The 27,978-nt window shown below is 40.8% G+C and overlaps 1 protein-coding gene across 1 annotated transcript in view; it reads right to left on the minus strand.

Moving 5' to 3' along the window:
- TRPM5 (transient receptor potential cation channel subfamily M member 5) overlaps positions 1 to 27,978 on the minus strand; it is a 79,018-nt gene that overhangs the window by 38,878 nt on the left and 12,162 nt on the right. Inside the window, exons 2-8 of the mRNA XM_078387296.1 lie at positions 13,957 to 14,027; positions 13,503 to 13,656; positions 10,603 to 10,783; positions 9,190 to 9,356; positions 4,663 to 4,843; positions 2,197 to 2,261; positions 962 to 1,153 (exon numbers count right to left, since the gene is read on the minus strand). Coding sequence (XP_078243422.1) covers positions 962 to 1,153; positions 2,197 to 2,261; positions 4,663 to 4,843; positions 9,190 to 9,356; positions 10,603 to 10,783; positions 13,503 to 13,656; positions 13,957 to 14,027 — 1,011 coding nt within the window. The remainder of the gene's footprint in view (positions 1 to 961; positions 1,154 to 2,196; positions 2,262 to 4,662; positions 4,844 to 9,189; positions 9,357 to 10,602; positions 10,784 to 13,502; positions 13,657 to 13,956; positions 14,028 to 27,978) is intronic.

The following is a 27,978-nucleotide window of genomic DNA, read 5'->3' on the forward strand; positions in this document are numbered from 1 at the left end:
ATTAAATATGTCCTGCATCCTTTCACGCTAGACTACTGTAACACAACTCTATGCAGAACTGCCTTTGAACAAAGTTCACAGACTTCAGCATATACAGAATGGAGCTGCATGAATTCTGGGTGTTTATTCTTGTAAATATGGGTGCTCAGATGTGTCAAGATCAAGAGGTACCATTCTAAATATGTGGGGGTTTTTTTTCACTTGAAAAAAAAAACTGGGCTATCTGGCAACTGAGATCAGTACTGCTTGTCATGATTTCATCCTGCTGCTTCTTTAAACATTCCTGAAATAATTTCTGAAAAATTGTAGATTAATGTTAGTGCTTTAAAACAATGCAGTGTTATTCTGCCCAATTTAGTGTGGAGAGTTAAAGCACTCCTTGACAACCCTATAGAACTGTCTGGTATTGTCATTCAGTTTCTTGTTTTTTGTTTGTTTGTTTGTTTTTGCTTCCTTCCTTTGTCCCTACTAATTCTAAATACACCATTTGTTCTTCTGTTCCACCCTTCTGCTTCTGTGTCCCTCACGCCATCTAAACTTTTGCTGGGGTTCATGGTGCCTCTTGTGCCTGTATTCAAACCTGCTCTCAAATCCCAAATTCTGTTGCTTATTCTCCCACCAGCGCCAACTTCCTACATGTCACTGAAAAAGACCTTTAGCCAAAATACCCCTCCCTCCTTCCCTCCCTCCCTCCCTCTGGCGCTTTCTGGAGAAAACCAGGCAAAGCTTTTAAATGGTAAATCACACCAGCCATGGCCTCTGGGAGCACAGTTTGCCATTTGTGGGGCCATTGGGGGGGGTGGAGGGGATGCAGCATTTTAAAGTCCACAGAAGATTTTTTTCAAAAAGGCCCCCACATCCTTAGAAGTTGCCCACTCATGACCTACAGACATAATCGAGAAGATATGTGTTCACCATATATTGTTAATAATTTGTTGTCTCTAGCAAGAAATAGCCTTACCATTGCAGTCCACTGAAGAATGTCCTTCCACAAGAAATCTTCTGTGGGGAATTTCTCTTTTAGTTGTTTTTCTACCACTTGCGGCACGATTAAGTGGGGCTCATTCATTACAGCAGCTAAGATGTCAGCTATGCCACCAGAACCAGCCAGGATAAGCCAGGGGGAAGAATTTTCCATCCCTCTATAAATCCGCTGTTTAAAAGTGAAAACAAAACAAAATGAGATCATACAGTGGTCAGCCTGGTATATCCACTGTGGGAAGGTAGGAGTAGGTTAGTCAGCTGCTGTAAGCCTTCATTTTCTGTGCAGGATGGCTGGGAAGCCATCGGGAATAAAATTTTGGATAGTGTGGAGCCTGGGCTGTCCAAGAGGTGGCTGAGGGTGAGGGAAGGGATGGAGGGAGTTCTGCAGCAGAGTCAAAGCAGAAATCCCCATAAGCCCTCAAAGAGTGGTGATCTTACAGAGAAAGAACAAGGGGATGCTGCCTCGAAGAGGCACTTGACTACAAAAGAGGATTCCTCGTGAACTGGAATCCCTCGCAAAGCCTTTGAGCTGCTGCAACTGGACAGAGGGCATGGCAGGAAAATTCTGCATGGAAACATTTGTGAGAGTCTTAGAAATTGATCAAGGCAACTGATCCACAGCACATAATCCTTGTCTCCTTGCATTCCTAAAATACCTGAATGCCTGCTGTGTTTGTTTTGCTGATACAGAACTGACATATGGCTTCAACTTTAGGTCCTTTGCATTTGGCTTGTCAAACTACCCAATAGAACTATATCTATTTTGATCTGCTTTGTCTTTTGGACTTGACTGTGGATACTCCTGACCTAACTTGTTCTCTTGCTATGTATGTGTGGCTTCTTAATCTTGATTTTGGACTGACTGACTCCACTACTGGAACTCACCTTCCTAAAATCAAGAAACCTCAGGCCTCAGTCATGTTTCCCAGTAAAATAAACAGTTTAACTTACTTCCTAAGTTGCCTTTCTATTCCTCCACAGAAGGAGGGTTACAAGGACCTTGAAAGTGTGCTCACTGTTCTTATGGCACTATAGTTCTTCCAAATAAAGGGGCCACATTACTGGAAAACATATACAGTCTTGCACAATAGGATTTCAGTTTGGAACAGTTATTTGTATAGGTGTGTGTTTGATCCCAAGCAGCTTCTTGGGGTCATTTGCTTAAAGAGCACCCAAATGTGTGTAATTTAAATAAGACAATTTGCTTCTTACCTCAAGTTTATTAGGTTTTCCATTCACAAGTAAGCAGAGCACAGGGATTTCAATGCTTCCTGTTCCTGAATCAGTATATGACGAAACATGTTTAAGTCAATAAAATCCCTGGAGTGGATGCATTCTTGCTAGCATATGTGAAATATTCTACCAACTTAGTTGTTAATTCTTTGTAATTAAAGAGCATGCTTGCACCAACCACCATTGCTGCAGCAAACAGCAGAATGGGCAGTGAGATATTTTCATACAATGGACCCTTGATTTACAGATGGCTTGACTTACAGACTTTTTGATTTACAGACTTCTCTGGCCGCAAAATTTAGGTTTGACTTGCAGCCTGAGAATTGACTTACAGACCAGAAAAAAACCAAAATGGAACAAAAACGGCCTGTTACGGGATTAATCGGTTTTCAATGCACTGTAGGTCGATGGAGACTTGACTTACAGACTTTTTGACTTGAGAACCGCCTTCCAATATGGATTAAGTTCTCAAGTCAAGACCCCACTGTACCTTGATGGTCAACATACAAGGTAAATAAAGTAGCATGGAAGTAACCAATGTAAGACTATTCTAACCTATGGGTAGCCATCAGAAATGGTAATGGACTGGCCTTAGGAGACTCCATGCTATCTCTTTCCTTGTCAATCTGCATGCTTCCCACTTGCAGCATGGCTACATTTTTTCCCCAAGCTCTTCTAATGGACGGTGAGTACTGAATGGGGCAAAAACCACTCTGTGCCCCATTGCCACCATGTATAGCTGTGTGTCCAAAGTTCCTTAACACTTGCTCTGACTGCAGTTGGGTTTCTAAAATAACAAAACATTGAAAATGTTTTTTTTTATTTAAAGATGTTTAATGTCTGATTTCATGATCCAAACACTTATATAGCTTTTGAATGATGTTTGAAATTCTTCCTTTGTTGATAGGGATACTGTACGTTTGTTCTATAGGGCTGATTGAGAGCAGATTGGTAGATGTACAACAGACAGACTAGAAAAATATGTGCAGTCTAAAACCAAAACAAAACCCGGCATGCTTTTCTTGAGTCTTGGAAGGTTCTTCATCAGGATGGGCATCTGCAGTGTCCAACTGGATTCAGAGTCCTGTAGAACTTAAGAATCCGTGTCGATTTTGACTTGTAAGTAGCAAGTAGATATTTAGTTGGTATTACCCAGTTGTGTTTTAAAATTTTGCAGGACCAGATGGTCTTTTCCTCTTTTTAAAAATTACTTGCTAAAATGTTATTTCACTACTAAGCAGCTGAACTGGTACAGCAGCCTGCAAATCTTAGCAAACTGTGAGAGGACTTTGGCTTACAGGGCATTTTTGTGAGTGGATTGTACATGTATTTGGTATTGAAGTTGGGCTCATTTTACATGAACTAACAGCACGGCCTTGTTGCTTATAGTTGCTGTCATAACAAAGTGCTACTGAAGTGGACATTTGTCTTCCTGCAGCTACAGCTGAAGAGCTAAAACTAGATTTATATGCAGTCATGTGAAACTATTCCTTTTAGGAATACCAAAAATATCCTTAAAGGACGGGAAAGTTAAGTTAAAAAGAGTTAATGTTGCTGAAGTGTTGCTTAATCCTCTCCAGTGTTCTCCTATTCGAAACCTTACCTCCTTTTGCAAACATGAGGAAGGAAGCATTGGGAGAGACCATCAGGAGAAAAATGGAGAGAACGTGATGCTATAAAGTCACTCTCTCCCTTCCCCATACAGGTGTGGCTGAACTGTAGAACGCTTGTTATGTTTGTGAAAAGTTCCAAGTTCAACCCCAGCTATCTCCATATAGGGTAAGAAAAACTCCAGCCCCAGACACAGGAGAACTGCTGCTCAGGGCCAAACTGTATTGGGGAAGATGGATGGGTGCTTTGATTCTGTATAAGGCAGCTTCCCACATTCCTTCACTTAAATATGTTGTGTCCCAAGGCAGCCCTTGATTTTAAGAAAACATGACAGAAGTACATTGCAGGCCATTTTGTGTGCCATTTAATTTAGCCCAAGAGCTGGTCTACAAAAAGCAAACACTGCATAGGATTTAAAGCTGCGGTGTCCAAATGAATAGCTATTCGTATAAATGGCATGAACCTACATCTTTCACAATGAAACCAGCTTTTCTTTTTTTTTTTTTTTTTTTTTGGAGGTGTGGAGAAACAGAAATCCATGTGGCCACCTGCTGACACTAATTACATCTTTAAAGTGATGCTTTCTTAAATTGCAAATGCTGCCCCATAGCTATTTTTAGGATTTTAGCTAGGCCACTATCTGGCTACAAAAACTGCAGTACTGCACAGAATGAGACTGTTGCCATCTCATTCCCACCATTGGATTTATTCACCTGACATGTGCAGGACTGCAGTCAAACATTTTTTATTTGAAGTATAGAGGGAGCTGCAATTCCCTCTGACTCTGATAAGTCTATGCTAAGAAGACTGAAGCCCCATCTGTTTCCCCCCTACCTCCATAGCCAGTGCGCTGCTCGGATATGTATTTCTCCAAAGTGAGACGTAGCTTCATGGTTGCATCTGGCTCGGTTGGATCTTTTTCATCCACCAAAATGAAATGGGAATGATGGTTGTCAAGAGAATAGGGAGGACCTTGAATATTATTGTCAGGTTTGTAGCTTATAAGGCTGCCATTCTACGAAAAACAATAAGAGGTTACTTCTCCAACGTACACACTTAGATGGGAATATATTCCATTAAGTGCAATGGGAATTTCCTCTGTGCATAGGATTATAATGTACACAGTATGTCTCTGACCTAGACAATTGTGTAATTTATTTTACGATAATCTAGCTAGTAGCTATGTTAGTCTGTTGTAGCACAAGAGAACCCTTAAGTCTTGTAGCACCTTCAAGACTAACTAGTTTTTATATTTTATAGCAGGATTCAGGGAACTTTTTTACCTTTTATCCCCTAAAAAATTTATATACGCCGACATTACCCCCTTGAATTGAAAGGAAGGATCTTGGTCACACATGGCCAGTTGAGCGCCGCCACCGAAGCCTCGCTGCCTGGGCTGCTGCCAACACCTTCTGTGCCGCCGCCTGGCAGGGCCACACTCAGTCCTTGGCCCCGCAGGGTGGTTCCCTTTCTCTGCTGGTGGGTGGCTCCTGGGTGGCCATCGAAGAGCAGCAGGTGGCTCCCCCCCCCGGGGGCATCCAATGCTGCCTCCTGCTCTGGCACCGGCTCCGGCGGCTGCTTGCTGGGGCGGCCGCGGGCCTTGCTGTTGAAGCGCCACGACAGCTGCCGTACGGAGGGCAAGAGGCTCCTCCAGACCTGGCTGGCCAGCGTGGAGGCGCCGCCAAAGGAAGCCAGTGGTTCGGTTGCCGCCGGGCCGGAGAAGGGGGTGGGAAGGGGGTGATCGGGCTACCGGGGATCCCCCTCTGGGCAGACGAGGAGGAGGGTTAGGGTCATGTCCTCATTACCCCCAGGATTTTAATTTTTATCCCATTTGGGGTAATTTACCCCTGTTTCCTAACCACTGTTTTATAGGCTTTATGAGTCCAGATACACCTCTTTAGATGAATAGTGTGGCTCTTCTTTGAGAGGATTTAAACCTGTTGGCAGGGAGGATGTGTCAGAGGAACACATGTCCTCCCTACTGAGGACACACTCTATTGTTGTCCTCCTCTGACATACCCTCCCTGTCAACAGTTTTGAACCCCTCCCAGAAAACAGCCACTCCATTCAATCGAAGAAATGTGGTTGGACATATGAAATCTTATGAAAAATGAAAACTAAATACTCTTAAAGAGGCTACAATATGGTATCCCATATTGTAAGATGTTCATGGTAGTTCATAACAAACAAACAGCTGAAAAAAATCTAGCTATAGATCAAATTTGAAAGTGTGAGGTATGCTGAAAAATCTAATTAACAAGGAATCAGGTTGAAAGAATAGCTGGATTAGAGCCACCCAGAAAAAAAAATGGAATAGAGAGATTCAGAACAGATTGTTTAAAAAGAAGACTGTGACATGCAACACAAATATAAAATGGCTTTGAAAATGCACATATGTATCCTCAGCGCTATTATAAGGCATGATGATGTTCAACCTCCAATACAGGTATGGGCCTTTCACATTTAAATAAAAGACATAAAATGTGAAAGAGTCTCTCTCTCTCTCTCTCTCTCTCTCTCTCTCTCTCTCTCTCTCTCTCTCTGAGATCTCCGTGAAAAAACTGCAAATTGGTGGGGTCCACAAAACCATAAGAATTGTTTCTAGGAAAACTATTTGTTATTTAGTTATTAAGTCGTGTCCGACTCTTGATGACCCCATGGCCCAGAGCAAACCAGGCCCTCCTGTCTTCCACTGCCTCCCGGAGTTGGATCAAATTCATGTTGGTAGCTTCGATGACACTGTCCAACCATCTCATCCTCTGTCATCCCCTTCTCCTCTTGCCTTCACACTTTCCCAACATCAGGGTCTTTTCCAGGGAGTCTTCTCTTCTCATGAGATGGCCAAAGTATTGGAACCTCAGCTTCAGGATCTGTCCTTCCAGTGAGCACTCAGGGTTGATTTCCTATAAAATGTATAGGTTTGTTCTCTTTGCAGTCCAGGGGACTCTGAAGAGTCCCCTCCAGCACCACAATTCAAAAGCATCAATTCTTTGGCGGTCAGCCTTCTTTATGGTCCAGCTCTCACTTCCATATGTCACTACAGGAAAAACCATAGCTTTGACTATGCGGACCTTTGTCGGCAAAGTGATGTCTCTGCTTTTTAAGATGCTATCAAGGTTTGTTATCGCTTTCCTCCCAAGAAGCAGGTGTCTTAATTTTGTGGCTGCTGTCTCCATCTGCAGTGATCATGGAGCCCAAGAAATTAAAATCTGTCACTTCCCCTGGACTGCAAAGAAAACAAACCTATACATTTTATAGGAAATCAACCCTGAGTGTTCAGTGGAAGGACAGATCCTGAAGCTAAGGTTCCAATACTTTGGCCATCTAATGAGAAGAGAAGACGCCCTGGAAAAGACCCTCCAACCAAGCAACACACATGGAGTGTCTCTATATTTATTTATTTATTTATTTATTTATTTATTTATTTATTTATTTATTTATTTATTTATTTATTTATTTATTTATTTATTTATTTATTTATTTATTTATTTATTTATTTATTTATTTATTGCATTTATATGCTGCCCATCTAGACATAGTCTACTCTGGGCGGCTCACAATTTAGAAGATAAAAACAATTTAAAATATACAGTTTTACATTAAAAACAAAATGATATAAAATGTAATATAAATTTACGATTTTAACAGTTAATTTAAAGCAAAGAGTCCCAAGATGGCAAGAATAAAAGAAGAAAAATAAGAATGACTTAATTGACTGAAGGGAAGGCCTGCTTGAATAGCCAAGTTTTCAGCTGGCTTTTGAAAATGCCCAGCGAGGGTACCAGCCGAATTTCAGTGGGGAGGGTGTTCCACAGCCGAGGGGCCACCGCCGAGAAGGCCCGATTTCTTGTTTTTTCCTTCCGGGCCTCCCTCGGCGTCAGACCCCTCAGCCGTCCCTGCTGGCTGTGTCGGGTGATTCGGGTAGTTCTGGGTGGGAGAAGACGATCTGCCAGGTACTGAGGTCCCAAACCGTTTAGGGCTTTATATGTAATCATTAACACTTTGAAGTCAACGCGGAAACGGACGGGCAACCAGTGCAAAGCAGCCAGAGTGGGGGAGATATGTTGGTGTTTTCTCACCCCACTAAGAAGCCTGGCTGCCGCATTCTGGACCATCTGAAGTTTCTGCGTCAGCCTCAAAGGTAGCCCCATGTAGAGTGCATTACAATGGTCTAATCTTGAGATTACGAGCGCGTGGACTAGAGTAGTGAGGCCCCCCCCCCATCAAGATAGGATAGCAGCTGGGCAATCCGCCATAGATGGAAATAGGCAGAGCGGGCCACGGACGCCATATGGGTTTCTATAGCCTGGAGATTCTATTTTCCTCTTTTTTTCCCTTGGACTGTAACTACAAAATGGTAACTGTAAGTAAATACACCCCTTTCTACCTTTAATGCTTCTAGAGTGATTTTATCATGCAAAGTGATAGTTTGTGTGCAAAGGAAACCAAAGAGAGGAGTCAGGATATTGAGACTGAGTCGATATCTCCACATTTCTGTAGAGAAATGTGGAGAACATTTCTGTTGCTGGTTCTTCTACTTCATACCCTGCAAGCTAAAAAGAATACTCAGAATCCCCCAATAGCAATAAGCCACATGATGCAAGTCTTTCACTTCATATTGCTATGTAGTAATAGTAGCAGCAGCAGCAGTAGTAGTAGTAGTAGTGGCTGCTCCAGACTGATGACATCACCTAGAAATTCTCCCCAGTGCTTCAGCAGTTGGAATATGCAAAATAAATCTTTATTGGGAGATGCAGCTATCAGTCTCCTTATCCTTTGATACTGGTTCAGAATCTTCTATATAAAATATCATTTTTTTTATTTCCTTTCCTCTGCTTTTAATCACAGTTTAGCTGAAATCCAATAGTAAGCTGCAACTAAAGTAGGTGCACTGAATCAAAACAATGTACACAGAACTCACCAAATCACTATTGATTCAACGAGCCTACTCTAGTTGTGACTTGTTACTGGATTTCAGACACTGTATTTTTTTAAAAAAAGAATTTTAACCCTTTGAGTGTTGGAAAGATTAGTAAAAAGTATTGCTCAAGACCATGAGAACCTCTGGGCATTTTGCTCTGCATTCTGGTCACCATGGAGACAACAAATAACACTGATGCAGTTAATGTTTTGGAATTCAACCAAAACAATGTACATGCCTACTTGTGGCACTTGTTGGGATAGTTATATAATTAAAGTCTCATAACATCCAAGAACTGATTTCAGCTTTAGGTAGCGTTCATGACAATTATCTCATCACCATCATGCAAATAGGACCCTACAACTCTAGTTATTTTCAGCAGCCTCTAAACATTCTTTTTCCATGCTTTGGTCAATGAGAAAAAAAAATTACAGACATACCTTAACATTATCCAGAAGTTCTCTATGCTGAATTTTTCCCAACGAAGTTATTCCTATTGCAACTACTTTTACTGTGGATGAAGTACTTGCTAACATATGGTCCCGGACTGCTTGCCCGATCTGTTTTGTTATCCCAACTCGCAAGGCACTGGTGAATATCCATGCACCTGAAATAATTTTTTTTCAGTCGTTACATAATGCTAAAGACCCATTCACCATTCTTAAGATATGTTTTGTTAGCTATAGCAATACAGCAAGCACCCTGTCCCCAGCATAAATGTAGGGTTCTGTTTTACTTTTTGCAAAGTTGAAATCTTGGCTGCATTTCCTGTGGAGCCAACACTTTCCTATATGTCTTTTAAATTGACCCTAATCAGCTGGAACCAGATTGAAAAAGGTTGGGTTAGATAGCACTAGGATGGCAAGTTCATGAATAAGGATATTGTAAGTCAGAAATCCAGATAGTGAACTTGGCCATACCAAAAATGTCAACAAACTCTCATGGTTTTCCTTGTTGTTCTCAACCTAAGTTTGAACTGTACACTTCTCACATTTTTTATGTCAGACAGAGTTGTGAGAAACATACTCTGCTCTAGTGGTTTCCAAGGGATGAGGAGGAAGACAGAATAAGTTTGAGATTGCAGACCTGTGCCTAGCTAGAAGTAAATCCCACTAAATTCACTAGGCATTTTTTCTATTCAAACATGAGTAGCATTGTATTGCCTATTTCTGCTATTCTATTCTGTACTCCAGCGATTTGGATTGTGTGACTCATAATTGGTCTATAAACACCATCAGCCTCTAATTGACATTGTCAAAATTGGGAAGAGGTGGGAGTTGCAGTCCGGCATCCCCTGGAGGGTTGTATCTTTCCCATCGTTGCTACAACAGACTTCATAGGTTATTTTTCTGCTAAGGTTGTCTCAAAAGTAAGGAGCTGAAAACATAATAAGATTGTTCTTATTCTTCTTTTGGGTTACAATACTATTGACAGAGAGATCATAGTTATTTATTTCTTTTGCCATGAGTCAGTACTGACTCAACATATTCTGACCAAATCTATGCACAGAGAATACTCTTCACAAATGAAACCAAATCACTAATTTGAGAACATTTATTGAGGCCACATCCTGTTTAATATTGGATCAAAGTTAAAACTAAGGTTATATTTAACCCAAATTCACTCATGCTAATTCAATTCCTAATAGGCTCCATGTCAGTCACATGACCTCATCTTCAGAAAGCTTAACATATTGAATCACCAATGTTCTAAACCTTCTAATTTTGAATTCTTTTCAAGAGTCACTTTTTTAGTATGTGGAATCTTCAAGGAATCTACTGTTTCACAACATGTAGGAAATGTACTGAACACAGACGTGAAAGAGATGCTATTGTTCTAAAAGTGGAACCAACCAGTGCTTTCAGCAGCTTTGACCAGTCCTTTCCTTAAAGTATCACGTAACCATGGTTTCATCAGGAAGTTTTCTTCTTCTCCGACCAAAGAGACAACCAGGTTGGGTGCTGGAAGATTCCATTTGTTGCTCATGACATCAAATATGACTCCAGGATGGATGGCACAAGGGACCTTAATAAACTGCAATCAAGAAAAGGTCCTTTAGATAAGATACATCAGAACTCTAGGACTATATAAAGAGAGAAGAAATTTCTTTTTTTTTAGACTAAAGTTTCCAAAATTTGTTGCTTCTCAAGGAATTCTAAGATATATAATCCAAAAAAAGGTAAACAATTCAGTGCTTGCGTCTATAGGATCTGGGGGCCATGTTGCTTCTCACATGCTATTTCAATCTTTTTTTTAATGGTTTAGATAATATGAAGAGACTGGGATACAACACACACACAAACAGTTTTGAAGAGGAGTAATAGGAAGTCCAGAGGCAAATGCACCTTCCTGCATTATCACCTCTTTTAAAAAATCTGTGTCTGGACTGTTGCTTCGGCACACTGCCTTGCTTTTGAGTAGTTGGGCTTCCATACCACATTATTTTGCCCCAGACTCCTTATAGGTCCCTGTCGTAAGGCAGGAACTGGAGAGCTTACATCAGGGACTTGTGGAGAGCCTGGGTTTGGGGGCTTCCTTTGCTGGTCACACAAATGTTTCAGTTATTTTTTAAAAATTACATTTTGGAAACATCATTATACATTATGCCTCTATTGCAGAGGATGCTTACGATACTATTCCTTTCTTATACATCCAATATCAGACACAAGCTAGATCAGTATTGTGTCCAGCTCTAGTAAAATGGGGAAACCAGTGTTCTGCCATAATTAGCCATCCAAATCCCAAAAAGTCTTATTGCCTATTCAAGTTATGGTCATTTTTCTGCCTCATTCCCAGGGCACTTTAGAATTTGTTTTGGTGACATTCTGAGTTTTCAACAACATTGCAAGCTGGCCATAAGTGCTGATTTTGTTTGGCTTTTTTGTGTTTCTCTTGCACATCACCTCATCAGTCTGCAGATCTTCTGGTTTCCCACCCCTCCAGACCTGAAAAAGCCCTGTTGGATTATTTATTTCATGTTGTCTTTCCTTGGCCTTTGATTGATGTGTTGGGAGGCTGGGGAGGCTGCCAACTGCTCCAAAGATGATGATACAATAAAAGCCAGTACATTGACATACATCTTCAGCCACCTCATAAGTAAAGCAAGCACAAGAATCGTAAGCCTCACCCAGCAGAATGTCTCAGTAATTTCTTCTCTGTTGAAATTCTTGACTTTTTTCCCAAAATGTGTTTTTTAATGAATTTGAAAGTGAATGGTTGAAAATATCACAGAAGAAATTTTCAGCACAGCATTGCTTTGTGGTTATACACATTTACTTGGACTAACTGTGAGCAATTGCAGCAGTGGAGCAGTAGAGGGAAATATTAAGGTAAATCTATAGATTTATGACAATGATTATGACAACACTTTTATTTTTCAGCTACTGGAAATGTGACTAGGTAGCTGTAGCTACATCTGTGAACAAGGCTACACTTGCGGTCTCTTGTGCTATTAGAGGATGTACAGTGGTGCCCTGCATGACGATGATAATGAGTGGTTGAAATGACCAGATAGGCGGGGTATAAATAGAATTAATTAATTAATTAATTAATTAATTAATTAATTAATTAATTAATTAATTAATTAATTAATTAATTAATTAATTAATCCATTCCGTTAAAATCGCTGTAAAGCGAAATTGTCGTCATGCAAAAGTAAAAAACCCATTGGAATGCATTGAACACCGGTTAATGTGTTCCAATGGGGGAAATACCTGCTCGTTTTGTGAAGATCCTCCATAGGGGAAGCCATTTTCGATTGCTGTCTTCCGGAAATCGGTCCAGAAAACAGCAGGGAGCCATTCTGAGAATCACCAACCAGCTGTTTCTAATTGTTGTTCAGCAAAAAAAAAAAAAAAAAAAAGGTTCCCAAAGCAGGGAACTATTCATTGTTAAGCGAAAAACCCCATAGGAATCATCATTTGCGATTGCTATAGCGATTGTAAAAAACTCATCGTTAGGCGATTTCGTCGTAACGCGGGGTCATCGTCAAGTGGGGCACCGCTGTACAACCAAAGAAGGTTACTGTTGAATTTATCTAGATGATAATGACTGCTGAAATAGCTCTTTAATGTCCAAAATAAATCAATGCCCACATACACATTTAGGATTGAAGATACAACTGTATGAAACACCAGCTTGACAATTAGAAGCTGACAGCACGTTAGCTGTATTATCTAGTTTTCAGTCCTTAGTATATAATAGCAGTTGTGTATAAACACAACAAATTTCAGTGAGACATACCTCTTCTATGTTTGAGCAAGCTGTGTTTATATTTGCTTGCTCAATGAAACCTACCTCTGAACAAACACACACAAAATCAATCTATAAGATACAAATATGTGAATGAAAGCATAATTGTATCTAGACTACTCATTTTCATTGTTACTCTTATGTCAAGTCACTTCCAAGTTGTGGCATCATAATAGGGCTTTTGAGGTATGTGAAATGTTCAAAGGGTGCATGCCTAGTGAGTTTCCATGGCTGAATGGAGATTTGAACACAGCTCTCCTGAATCCATTTACAATAATGTGACCCCTTACATCATAGTAGTTCTCTACTAATTTTTAGGTATATTCATTTCTGCAGATGTGTTTGCAAAATTCTTTCTCGGCGCTCAACCCAGACCTTGAGTGCAGATACTCACCAAAAATGAAGCAAAAATAAGATTCATTTCCATGTTTTGGAACAAAACATGGAAATAAAATGTCAGCAGAAGTTCTTATTGTCTTTGACATCGACATGGTGGGGTTACCTTTCCTTTTTTCTTTCGAGAAGTGAAGAAGTCAATTTCTCCTGTGCAATATGGAAATTCCCCTTGAAATGCTTCGTCAGTGTCATTACTGTGCAGATTCTCTTCCGGGATCTCCTTTGAGACTGATGCAGGTTCACTGGTGTTACTAGATCCTCTGAAACAATCATATTTTAAAAAGCAGGGGAAGAGAGAGATTTGAACTGCTGCATCCTACAACCAAACTACAATAGAATTTCATCAAAGCAATATTTACAAAATATGAATATAATGGTAAGAACCCAGTTTGTAACTCATTTAACTATTTAAAGAATTGTTTCCTGGATTTCCTATAATGCAGACAATTAATTGAATCTGTACACAATTATTATGCATATAAAGAATAGGTGTCTTCAATTCATAGCTTCCTCTCCTATTTTTACTGTATAATCCTAGATCATCACACACAAAAACTTACAGTTTTCTCCCTGTGTCCAGTTTATCATCCGAGATGCTTTCTGTTCTTCTAAAGGCTTGGAGAACAACATTCTGGACAGGGAGAGAGAAAAGTAAGGCTCTATTTAATTCACAGCTTTCTGACAATTAGTATTTCATAATAATATTGTAATAAAGAATTCAATTAGGAAGATGCAGTCCTATGCATATTTGTTCGGTAATAAAACCCATTATATTACTTCCAGCTAAGTGCATGGTAGTTCAAACATTGAGTCCTGAACACAGGAAATCAAATAATAAATAAATAAATAATAAATAATACATCTTCCTCATTCATATTTGTGAGAAAGGAGAAACATTAAGCACACTGAGAATGAAGAGTATAGGCTTTCCTCTCCCTGCACTTAAAGGTTTGTGACAGATTTACTGATCCAATTTGCTCACAATGGACAGTTGGGATTTACAAAAACCTAGCTCCATAAACTTCAGTCCTGAGACTGAAAGTAATAAGTTACAACCAAAGTGGTTATTTGGGAGCAGTTAGTTTCTTGGACTAATGGGTGTGTTTCAACGTTGCATTTCAAAGTGAAGTAACAAGTAGGATCAAATTCATTTTATTGATGCAAAAATTAACATTTTCTGATTACTTTGAAAAGTTACTTTTAAAGCCAATTTCAGAGGCATTTTAACAGAGCTTTTCAAATTTTCTACCTTTCTCTTAGCAATACTTTTTTTAAACTGAAGGAAAAATACAAGTTATCCAATATGCTACTTTTTAAACACTGCAATATGTAACAACTATTCAAACATTGTAACAATAACAATTTATTTTTAAAGTTAACATCCTAAACTCTGGCTTCAGTATTATTAGTTGGCTTATATGATGGTATTTGAGTTTCTGGACTTCCTTCTGCCCTCCTTGCCCTTTGGTCATTTCCTTTACAATATCAAGATAGCTTTGACTGGCTACAAAATGTTGGGAGACCTTGCTGTACACTGAAGTTTTTCTTAAGGAGATCCAACAGGTTTTATTTCACTTTCAGGAACTATGTTTTAAGCCAACACCAAATAGTATTTTCTTTATCTGGAGCTCTGCCATATGTAGCCCCACATTGGACTGGCAGGTGGGAAGAATGTCTCGTCATCTCCTGTGAGTTTGTGTAGTGTGGGATGATGTTGGGTGTAAAATAAAGTATGAAAATCCTGGTTTGGACAGGAGAGAATTAATGGAGCCAGCTGTACTGCTGGTGGCCCTTTTAAGAGACAAAAGCAAAGTCACCAGGGACATATTTTATTAGAGAACGTGTATGTAAGAAAGATAGGAGATGTTTGGAGAAGACATCCTTATTTTACCCTCTAGCCAGCCAGCCAGTTATGGAACAAGCTATCTGTGAGGACAAGCGGAAGCAAATCTGAGATGGAGTTGGAAAAACAAAAACAAACAAAACAAAAAACTCAGAGAAAGCTCTAGAAGCATTCTGAAGAGCTGGTTGCCTTTGTTTCAGTACCTGTCTGGAAACAGTGGCTTTGGCCATCTACTGAAGTGGTTTTTAAGCTGTGCCACCATCTTTGTCCAACTTTTATATTTGTAAATAAATTTAAAAAGGACAAAAGGCCAATAGGTCTCCAATGGCCTCCTCCTGAAGGAAATCAAACCCGTGTAAACATTACATCTCTAGAACTTTTCAAAAATCAAAGAGCTGGAAAGAATTTACCAATATTCTCTTTTAAGGCAAAAAAAAGAGGACTATATTATCTTTGTGTATATTCTAATTTAATCATGTGGGGTCATGGGGAAGGGATGAGATGGTAAGGATAATAAAACTGCAATGATTTGGCAGTGCAATGCAGATGACGTATGGCAGGAAACAAGGGTAAATTTCAGTTATGTGATTTTTTTTTTCAGACAGAAAGAAACATACAACATTATTTGTGGTAGAATATAATTGCACTCTCTACCTCTTTATCCAGGGTGAAAATAAATCTTCAGTGCTGTTAATACTTATGGTTGAAGACAATGCAATTAGGCGTGAAAACTGAACATTCAAGTTGAACATGTGTTAGCAGATATAATTAATGTGGCACCAACGTTTTTCTGGGTTGAATTTTCAGATCACAAACTGGCCTCTGAAGAAGCTGGTATGTATTATTATTATTAAAACAGTACTGTTATTTCCTCCTTGTGTGTTTAGTCGTTTAGTCGTGTCCGACTCTTCGTGACCCCATGGACCAGAGCACGCCAGGCCCTCCTGTCTTCTACTGCCTCCCAGAGTTGTGTCAGGTTCATGTTGGTTGCTTCGCAGACACTGTCCAGCCATCTCATCCTCGGTCGTCCCCTTCTCCTCTTGCCATCACACTTTCCCAACATCAGGGTCTTTTCCAGGGAGTCTTTTCTTCTCATTAGATGGCCAAAGTACTGGAGCCTCAGCTTCAGGATCTGTCCTTCCAGTGAGCACTCAGGGTTGATTTCCTTTACAACTGATAGGTTTGTTCTCCTTGCAGTCCAGGGGATTCTCAAGAGCCTCCTCCAGCACCACAATTCAAAGGCATCAATTCTTCGGCGGTCTGCTTTCTTTATGGTCCAGCTCTCACTTCCATACATCACGACAGGAAAAACCATAGCTTTGACTATTCGGACTTTTGTTGGCAAGGTGATGTCTCTGCTTTTCAAGATGCTGTCCAGATTTGTCATCGCTTTCCTCCCAAGAAGAAGGCGCCTTTTAATTTCAGGGCTGCTGTCTCCATCTGCAGTGATCATGGAGCCCAGGAAGATAAAATTTGACACTGCCTCCATATCTTCCCCTTCTATTGCCCAGGAGGTGATGGGACCAGTGGCCATGATCTTAGTTTTTTTGATGTTGAGTTTCAGACCGTTTTTTGCACTCTCCTCTTTCACTCTCATCACAAGGTTCTTTAATTCCTCCTCACTTTCTGCCATCAGAGTGGTATCATCTGCATATCGGAGGTTGTTGATATTTCTTCCGGCAATCTTAATTCCGGCTTGGGTTTCTTCCAGTCCAGCCTTCCGCATGATGTATTCTGCATATAAGTTAAATAAGCTGGGGGACAATATACAGCCTTGCCGTACTCCTTTCCCAATTTTGAACCACTCAGTTGTTCCATGACCAGTTCTAACTGTTGCTTCCTGTACCACATATAGGTTTCTCAGGAGACAGATAAAGTGGTCAGGCACTCCCATTTCTTTAAGAACTTGCCATAGTTTGCTGTGGTCCACACAGTCAAAGGCTTTCGCATAGTCAATGAAGCAGAAGTAGATATTTTTCTGGAACTCTCTGGCTTTCTCCATAATCCAGCGCAAGTTAGCAATTTGGTCTCGAGTTCCTCTGCCTCTTCGGAATCCAGCTTGTACTTCTGGGAGTTCTCGGTCCACATACTGCTGAAGCCTACCTTGTAGGATTTTGAGCATAACCTTGCTAGCGTGCGAAATGAGTGCAATTGTACGGTAGTTGGAGCATTCTTTGGCACTGCCTTTCTTTGGGATTGGGATGTAGACTGATCTTTTCCAGTCCTCTGGCCACTGTTGAGTTTTCCAAACTTGCTGGCATATTGAATGTAGCACCTTAACAGCATCATCTTTCAAGCTTTTAAATAGTTCAACTGGAATGCCATCACCTCCACTGGCCTTGTTGTTAGCCAGGCTTTCTAAGGCCCACTTGACTTCGCTCTCCAGGATGTCTGGCTCAAGGTCAGCAACTACATTGTCTGGGTTGTCCGGGATATCCACATCTTTCTGATATAATTCCTCTGTGTATTCTTGCCACCTCTTCTTGACGTCTTCTGCTTCTGTTAGGTCCCTCCCATTTTTGTCTTTTATCATGTTCATCTTTGCGCAAAATGTTCCTCTAATATGTCCAATTTTCCTGAACAGATCTCTGGTCTTTCCTTTTCTGTTATCTTCCTCTATTTCTTTGCATTGTTCATTTAAGAAGGCCCTCTTGTCTCTCCTTGCTATTCTTTGGAAGTCTGAATTCAAGTTTCTGTAACTTTCCCTATCTCCCTTGCATTTTGCTTCCCTTCTCCTCTCTGCTATTTCTAAGGCCTTGTTGGACAGCCACTTTGCTTTCTTGCATTTCCTTTTCTTTGGGATGGTTTTCGTTGCTGCCTCCTGGACAATGTTACGAGCCTCTATCCAAAGTTCTTCAGGCACTCTGTCCACCAAATCGAGTTCCTTAAATCTGTTCTTTACTTCCACTGTGTATTCATAAGGGATTTGGTTTAGATTATACCTGAGTGGCCCAGTGGTTTTTCCTAATCTCTTCAGTCTAAGCTTGAATTTTGCTATGAGAAGCTGATGATCAGAACCGCAGTCAGCTCCAGGTCTTGTTTTTGCTGACTGTATAGAGCTTCTCCATCTTTGGCTGCAGAGAATATAATCAATCTGATTTCGATATTGCCCATCTGGTGATTTCCATGTATAGAGTCGCCTCTTGTGTTGTTGGAAAAGAGTGTTTGTGATGACCAGCTTATTCTCTTGACAAAACTCTATTAGCCTTTGTCCTGCTTCGTTCTGAACTCCAAGGCCAAACTTCCCTGTTGTTCCTTTTATCTCTTGGCTCCCTACTTTAGCATTCCAGTCCCCTAGAATGAGAAGAACATCTTTCTTTGGTGTCAGTTCTAGAAGGTGTTGTAAATCTTCATAGAATTGTTCAATTTCAGTCTCCTCAGCAATGCTGGTTGGTGCATAAACTTGGATTATTGTGATGTTGAATGGTCTGCCTTGGATTCGTATTGACATCATTCTATCATTTTTGAGATTGTATCCCATTACAGCTCTTCCCACTCTTTTGTTGACTATGAGGGCTACTCCATTCCTTCTATGGGATTCTTGTCCACAATAGTAGATATGATAATCATCTGAGCTGAATTCGCCCATTCCTGTCCATTTTAGTTCACTGATGCCCAGGATGTCGATGTTTATTCTTGCCATCTCCTGTTTGACCACCTCCAGCTTCCCAGTGTTCATAGATCTTACATTCCAGGTTCCTATGCAGTATTTTTCTTTGCAGCATTGGATTTTCCTTTCACTTCCAGGCACGTCCACAGCTGAGCGTCCTTTCGGCTTTGGCCCAACCACTTCATTAGCTCTGGAGCTACTTGTACTTGTCCTCCGCTCTTCCTCAGTAGCATGTTGGACGCCTTCCGACCTGAGGGGCCCATCTTCCAGCGTCATATCTTTTAGCCTTTTGTTTCTGATCATGGGGCGTTCTTGGCAAAGATACTGGAGTGGCTTGCCATTTCCTACTCCAGGTGGATTGCGTTTAGTCGGAACTCTCCACTATGTCCTGTCCGTCTTGGGTGTCCCTGCACGGCATAGCCCATAGTTTCTCTGAGTTACTCAAGCCCCTTCGCCACGACAAGGCAGCAATCCATGAAGAAGGAGTATTTCCTCCTTAATTGATGTCTACTTGGGGACATGCCATTACATTAGCCTCTGTTTACATGATGATGTGACTGAGCTTCACTGAAAGCCATATGATTCAAATCAAAATGAACTCGCAGAGCACTGAGACGGAAGAACCGAAGACTAGGCTAAAAAGGAAGCAGATTTTTACAAAATACAAAAGCAAAAATGAACAACAGTCCCTAGTTCTAGCTTCAACTCTAGAAAGAAAATTCTCTGTTAAGCCAACACATTGAAACTGAGGAAACTTGCATATGGGATAATAGGCTGAGGATTGTGTCCATTAGCTCTATCCTCTGCTCATTCATAATTCTGCCTGAGGAAACTGTGTATGATATTTGTATGTACAATGGAGGCTCCATTATAAATTGTACACAGAACAGTATGACTTTCAGTCACAATCCTAATATCACCACCTCCCTCCAAGTCCATCAACCCAATACTCTGAATCAAGTGTCTCTTGTTCACGTACTTCTTCACAAATTACCTTAAATATAAGTGAATGTAGGAATGGCTAGAACAAAGTGTTGATCACACTTCTGTAGCAGTTTGTCTGGGAGAAAATTGCATGATATATCTGAGTTTTGCTTCTGGGTAGATATGTATAGGGTTGCCTGGTATCCTTCTCACTCATCCACCCTTAGCCATATTGAGAAATAGTTACATGTCACAATAAAGACCAATTTGCATCTCAGAAAAGTAAAAGACAATCAGGTGTATTTTCTGTTAAATAATCACTGCAACAGTTGGATTGTTGAAATCCCTCCCATGGGATGCCAGGCTGTGATTTTGAGCTGTGCCTACTGAGAAGAGCCAGCTTGTGTAGCCTGGGCAAGTTACTTAGTAGCACAGCACCCCATGAAGAAGGGAACGGCAAACTTTTTCTGAATAAACTTTACACCTAGAAAATTCTGAAAAGTGTCATTATAAATCAGAACTGAATAGACACCATATGGTTGTTGTGGGTTTTTCAGGCTCTTTGGCCGTGTTCTGAAGGTTGTTCTTCCTAACGTTTCGCCAGTCTCTGTGGCCGGCATCTTCAGAGGACAGCACTTCTTGAGCACAGAGTGCTGTCCTCTGAAGATGCCAGCCACAGAGACTAGCGAAACGTTAGGAAGAACAACCTTCAGAACACGGCCAAAGAGCCTGAAAAACCCACAACAACCATTAGATCCCGGCTGTGAAAGCCTTCGCGAATAGACACCATATGATCGTTTGTTGCATTGCCTAGTTTGATCATTTGCTTTGCTGCTCTGAGCCCCACGATGGCTCCCATCTTTCTCTCTTCCTTGATGTGTTTTCACAGCATCAGTTTCCCTTGCATTTTGATACACAAGTTCACGTATATCACCAGGTGCTCCATTCAGTAACTTCACTCATTCAGTAATACACTCTAGGGCAACATCTGCACATAACCTCTAGGTGGCTACATAGAACAACACTTGGGAATGGGCAGGCTGTTTGCTTCAAGAATGCACTTGAACATACTCCTTTCACAGTACTGCCCTGAAGCATAGGAATTAGTATGGCTACTGAAAGGGTTGATGAGCTCAAAAAGCAGAGGTGTGTTGGGGTTTCCAACAGGCTAGAGGTTTTTAACTGATTCAAAATCACCTGTTTTTCTTTTCCTGTTGACTGACAGAATTTGCATACGAGCAAAACCTTGATATATAGTGTGCCTTTTTGAGATGCTGAAGGAAGTGCTAGCTATATCAATTATTATTTGAATAAACAACAGCTGTCACTCATCAGAGCAGGCATGATCATGGTTGGGCCTCTAAATTCGTGATGCTTCACCACAGGCTATATTGATTTTGGTCAAATAGAGCTGCAATCCGGAAACATCTCGAAGACTACATTCCACATGAAAACAAGTGTGTCCTTCTTGTTAAGGGCTGGCACTATAAAAAATGTTCCACACCAGGTACTCACGTAAAGCTTTAATTGGTCAATTTGCTCATTAAAACAATTAAACCTCACCACCCCAAAGAGTTAAGTGTCTCCTCCTGCCATTTTCAAGCTGTGGCCTAGTTTTCTTGTCAGCACTGGAGGAGCTGGAGCCCATTCTTTGTGCTTTGGCTGTGTTGATCTGGGAAGGATGATGAGTGCTGGCAAGAGTTCTTGGGCAGCTTCCGGGCATTCAGAGGCAAGGAAAGAAGGACTGCATCCATTCCAGTTCCAGGGTTCCTGTGTCCAGGGGCAGAGGCTGAGGAAAAGGGATGGTGTCCACTTCAGCCCCCAGAATATACTCCTCTGTTTGCAGCTCTGTGACACCCAACATCTCTGACAGGTCCCAAATGAGTTGGTCCACTCTTGGAATGATGGATGGGTTAGCTTTCACCAATACTGCATTCCCCTGCAGTTTTGTAGCCTTCAAATACCTTTGACTGGGCAGGGGTCAGTGCTGGTGTTTGGCACCTTACAACACATTTTTATTGTTGCCATATGTTATCAACTTATGGTGACCCTATGAGTGACTGGCTGGCTGGCTGGCTGGATAGCTCAGTAGTTTCAGTCACTGCAGAGCCAGAGGTTGGGAGTTCAATTCCCCACTGCGTCCCCTGTGAGTAGAGCCAGCCTGTGTGGTCTCAAGATGCCCCCAGAAGAAGGGAATGGTAAGCCACTTGTGAGTATTCTCTACCTGAAAACCCTGAAAAAGGTAGCTATAAGTCAGAAATGACTTAACAGCACAGCATGATTATTAATGTGGACTCCAAAAGGTCGCATCACTAACAGCCCTGCTCAGCTCTTGCAAACTGAAGCTTATTGTTTCTTTATGAAGTCACTCCACTTCACATTTGGTCTTCTACTTTTCCTGCTGCCTTCAGTTTTTTCCTACCATTATTGTCTTTTCCAGAGAGTTTTGTCTTTACATGATGTGTCCAAAGTACAGTAGCACCAGTTTCATCAGTTTTATGTCTATGGAGAGTTCACAATCAATATGTTCTAGAATCCACTTGTTTCTTTCTGGTTGTCCAAGGTATTTACAAAGTTCTCCTCCCACACTGTATTTCAAATGAACTGATATTTTTCCTGTCAGCCTTCTTCACTGGCCAGCTATCACATCTGTACATAATAAATGAAAATACAATTATTCTGATGATCTTGCCCTTGATCTCCAACGACACATCTTTGCATTTGATGATCCTTTCATAGCTCTCCCAAAGTCTCAATTGTTCTTCTGGTTTCTTGGCTGCAGTCTGCATTTGATTTGATGACTGATCTGAGGTATACTAAATCTTTGAACATTTCAGTTTCTTTATTCTCCACATAAACATTATGTGGTGTTGTGTTTTTTTTTGTAGTCCTGATTTTTGTTTTCTTAATGTTAAAAGCAATCCTGGGTTTGCACTTTCTTTTTTCGCCTTCACCAGAATTTGTTTCACATCACTTCTGCTTTCTGTCAGTAATGCATTGTGGGCATTTCTTAAATTAGCAATATTTGTCCCACCAATGTTTATTCATCCTTCATCTGAATTTAGTCCAGCTTTCCATATGTTATGTTCTGCATTTTGTGAGATTACAACAGATTACCAAATCATAACTGTGGCTTGACAACCATGACTGGCTAAACCTCCACTGTTATTCTACCAGTTTGTTTCCTCTTTCAACATTCCTGTCAAAGAGAAACAAGACAGCACACACAGAAGCCCTGCTCTATGAGTTGCAGACTAGAAACACTGATGCTATAAGGAAACTGTGAAGAACCAGATACAAGACATGAATGCTCAACAGCAGCAGAAGGGTAGAACTTGAAAGTGTTACTTTTCAGTCTCCAGTTCCCAGAATTCTCAGGAATACTCACAGAACTGAAAAGAATAATATGACTTATGGATAGCTGTTTAGTAGTAAACTTTCATGTTTAAGCACTTATCACAATGCTCTCCATAGCCTTGAAGGACAGCCCAGAAATCCAGACAGCGTTGTTGATCCTTATCAATAATCCAGCTCTGATAGTTTATACCTCTAGCTGGAACAGGACTTCTCTAAAACTAATGGGTCTCAGCTGTCCATGTAAAATCAAGCCTGGACTCAAATGCAAGACAAATAGCTCATGAAAAATATACTATTGCTAGAAAAAAGTCACACACACCCTTGCCTGCAGCAACTTTGAATACTGCAGCTAGGCTCAGAAAGAACAAGGGGAACCTTTGTGTGTGTGTGTGTGTGTGTGTGTGTGTGTGTGTGTGTGTGTGTGTGTGTGTGTGTGTGTGTGTGTTCGAATGACTGCATGATGATTGATGACACTGTGAAAATGCATTTTAGGAAGTTCAGCTGGAAGCACAACAAATTTCATTGATAGAAGCAAAAACAAGCATATGCTCAAGCTATTCCATATTTACCAGAATAGCTCCTATGGCTATGTTCAGGTATGTATTCCCATTTTGTCTGATATTGCTAAAGACTGATTTTGTAAATGTTTGAAAATGTTCATGTTAAAAAATTATGCTGGCTAACCTTCCTCTCCAGCTCACACAAAAAATTGCCTGTCTAAAAGCAAAGCAAAGTGTGCTGCTTATATACTGCCCCTCAGCACTTCAAGCACTCTCTGGGCAGTTTACAAGTTAATTATGCAGGCTACACATTGCGCCCCCCCAGCGAGCTGGGTACTCATTTTACCAATCTGGGAAGAGTAGAAGGCTGAGTCAATCTTGAGCCAGCTACCTGGGATTGAACCCTAGGACTCACGAGTACAGTTTTGGTTGCAGTACAGCAGTTTAACCGCTGTGCCACAAGGCTCTAGAGCAGGGGTGGGCAATTAATTTCCATAGGGAGGGCACATGAAAAATCTGGACAGTGTTCGGGGGCCAAACCAACGTTATTTAAAAATAAAATGAAACAGTGATGTTATGATTGTTTTTATTTTAAACTTGCTAATCTTCACAAATACTAAAGAGGTTTTTTTGCAGTATGTTAAAGATAAGCAACTGATCAACTTTAGACAAAAAGCTATAAATGGTTTTGATGTTCAAAACTGTTCGCGGGCCGGACAGGAGTAGCTCGTGGGCCATATGTGGCCCTCGGGCCGCACTTTGCCCAGGTCTGCTCTAGAGAGCAAGATGTTCTACATATGTATCTGAGTTGCTGTTATTTTCAGTGGCTTGCTTGTATCACCACCACTGCATGTGTTAGAATTTCAAACAGCAGAACATTGCTTCTCCCAGCTTTTTATGTGTTTTATTTTCATTGTATTTTATGCTGAAATACAAGTGCAATGGTTAAAAAAAGATAGAACATAAATGTCCACTCTCCTCTTATGAGGGGGTGCTGATAGGTATTGAGCCTTTCCCAGAAAAAAAAATTGAGCTAGGAAGCTGCAACCGCTACACTATTCTACATATTCCTCCAGGAAGTCAATGCACTTGTGATATCTGTCCTCCAGTTTCTTAAGTCCCTGCAAATAAAATTCTTCTGACTGCTGGTGTAACCACTCATCTGCAGCATTAGTTGCCTCCAGAACACTCCCAAATCATTGTCTCTTTAGGTGTTTTTGGAGTTTGGGAAACAGATGATAGTCACAAGGAGCCAGGTCAGGAGAATAGGGTGGATGGGGCATCACTTGAAAGCCTAAGGAGATCAGTTTTGTCATTGTTTCACTTGCAGTGTGTGACAAGGTGTTGTCGTGCAACAGGATGACACCTTTGGAGAGCTTTCCTCAATGTCTTTCCTTGATGTTTTGCTTTGGCTTCATCAATAAAGCACAGTAATATTTTGCATTGATGCTTGAACCCTGTTGGAGGTAGTCCATCAGCACAACTCCCTTCTTATCCCAAAAAAACTGTTGCCATTTGCTTCTGCACTGACCTTTGCACTTCTTTGGCCTGGGGGAACCACAGTGCCTCCATTCCTTAGACTGTTCCTTTGTCTCAGGATCATAACAGTAGATCCGTGTTTCATCACCAGGTGCCAGTTTGCCCAGGAAATCTGACTCATTTCTTGCACAATGTTCCAAAACAGCCACAGATGACTCCACACGTTTCCTCTTTTGTTCGGTTGTCAAAAGTTTGGGGATCCACTTTGCTGCCAGCTTTCTCATTTCCAAGTTGTTGTGGATAATGGCACCAACTCTCTCACAAGATATTCTCAGATATACTGTATAGTAATCGTTTTGGCTGATATTCGGCCATCCTCCACGATCATGTTATGGATGGCTTTCACATTTGCAGGCACAGAGATAGAAACAGGCCTTCCATTGGGTTTCTCACTTTCAACACCGAAATGGCCAGTTTTAAAATTGACAACCCGACGTTTAACTGTTGCATATGAAGGTCCACTGTCACCCATAATTTGTGACATTTCATCATGGATCTGCTTTGCACCTTTCCCTTGGAAAAACAGGAACTTGATTATGGTCCTATGCTCACTGAACTTTTCTGGAGGTGCTGCCATGTTCACTTTGGACCTGAACATGAAAGATAAGTTAAAATCATAGGTAGTTGATTTTTGCACCATTGAATACAGACAAATTGGCCAATACACACTGCAATTTATAGTTTCCTAGCTCATTTTTTTCTGGGAAAGGCTCAGTACTTATCAGCACCCCCTCATATTCAGAGGACTGCTACAATTTCATTGCTAACACTGGACTTTGCTATGGGAAGGAGCAATGGGAGATTGTGCTGGGGATAGAGAGAGCAGCTTGAAGGAACCTTTGTGACAGCTCTGTGAAAGAGGAATGCTTCAGTCATGCAACACTCACTGCCTGTAGAGATGGCATCTGCATCAGAATCCAGCACAGGGCAGGTGTATTTCAGAACAAACTGAACAGAATATACAGAAGGGAGTGAAGACTATTCTGATTACACAGTTGGGAGTTGGGCTGTGTCATTTTAGTACTTTGTACAATGTTGTATAGGTGTATAAGGAACAAACAGTATTTTTATTATTGTTGCCTAAGAGGGCACCAATATATTGTGCTCACAGCAGTCAAGACAAGCCTACAGCAGTAGTTTTCAAACCTTGGTCCCCAGATGTACTTGGACTACAACTCAAAGAAATCCTGGCCAGAACAGCAAGTGTTGAAGGCTTCTGGGAAGTTTGAAAACCACTCATCTACTGCTTGCTACCATGCATACTTTTGAAAAACAGCCCTAGGAGTTGCTTGTATTTGGGTGAGAAATGGTTAACTGATGAAAAAAGAAGTCAGCCTCAATGATTTTTGCTTGTGTGGTGTCACGTTGGGAATGGTAGTCAGCACAAAGGGGTATCTTGTAGACCATCTTAATTGCTGCCATTGGTGTTGTCAGCAATCAGGCTGCTCTTAGCTATGGAAAGCTTGGCATATTTTTTCCCACTGGTAATGCAGACATGATATTGGGTACAGAAGCACAATATCCCAAAATCATAAACCACAGGGGTTTTTTTTGAAGAATTGAATTGTATTATAAGTTGCTTCAGCAATGTATGTTTCAGACCCAGCACTGCACCTGGGTATGAAAATATGACTGATTACTAGGGATGGGCCTTTTGTGTTTACATGAAAGGAAAAAAACACATGAAAGAGGCTCTTATTCATATTCATTCATTGATTACTAAATGAGTGTCTCTTTAAAAAGAGTGGTTTGTATTAATGAAAGAAGGGTACACAATATTTTCACTTTTTTTCATGTTTCTCGTTTTTGTTTAACCTTTCTTTCATGCTTTGATTCTCAAATAGACTGGGAATTTTTTTTCATTGAATAGCATCATGGTGGCTGCTATCAGTTGTCAATCAAAATATCTTGTGGGGGTCAGGAATTTTTAGCCTATAAAAGGGCCTGGATTGGTTGGTGAGGAGTGTTGCTTCTTTGCTTTAGACATTCCTTATCAGAATTAAAGCTTCTGGGGCCCTCCATCTTGGATTGTTTTTCATTCCTTTGTTTTATTTTTGCTGCATCTGCCAATGCCAATGTGTTTCCTTGGCAATTTTGGTTTTGTTTTAACTTATCCCCATTTCTATTTAGTGTATTTTTGATTCCTGCCCATCACTGTTTGACTATCTAGGAAACAAGAGCATTCTCAAGCTGTGTACCTAATCCTTCTGAGGGAGTCAAAGCCAGCAGAACCTCTATTTTGCTTACCGAGGCTCTGGATAAATCTACAGCTCTAGGAGTTTGATTCCAACTTAACTGGCATGGCTCCATCTTAAAGAATCCTGGAATTTGTAGTTCTGTAAGGGATTTAGACTGAGAACTCCCAGAAGTACAAGCTGGATTCCGAAGAGGCAGAGGAACTAGAGACCAAATTGCTAACATATGCTGGATTATGGAGAAAGCCAGAGAGTTCCAGAAAAATATCTACTTCTGCTTCATTGACTATGCAAAAGCCTTTGACTGTGTGGACCACAGCAAACTATGTCAAGTTCTTAAAGAAATGGGAGTGCCTCATCACCTTATTTATATCCTGAGAAACCTATATGTGGGACAGGAAGCAACAGTTAGCACTGGATATATAATAACTGATTGGTTCAAAATTGGGAAAGGAGTACGACAAGGCTGTATATTGTCCCCCAGCTTATTTAACTTATATGCAGAATACATCATGCAGAAGGCTGGACTGGAGGAATCCCAAGCCAGAATTAAGATTGCCGGAAGATGTATCAACAACCTCCGATATGCAGATGATACCACTCTGATGGCAGAA

Source organism: Pogona vitticeps, chromosome 1 (assembly GCF_051106095.1).
Source record: "Pogona vitticeps strain Pit_001003342236 chromosome 1, PviZW2.1, whole genome shotgun sequence".
NCBI classification, from domain to species: Eukaryota; Metazoa; Chordata; class Lepidosauria; order Squamata; family Agamidae; genus Pogona; species Pogona vitticeps.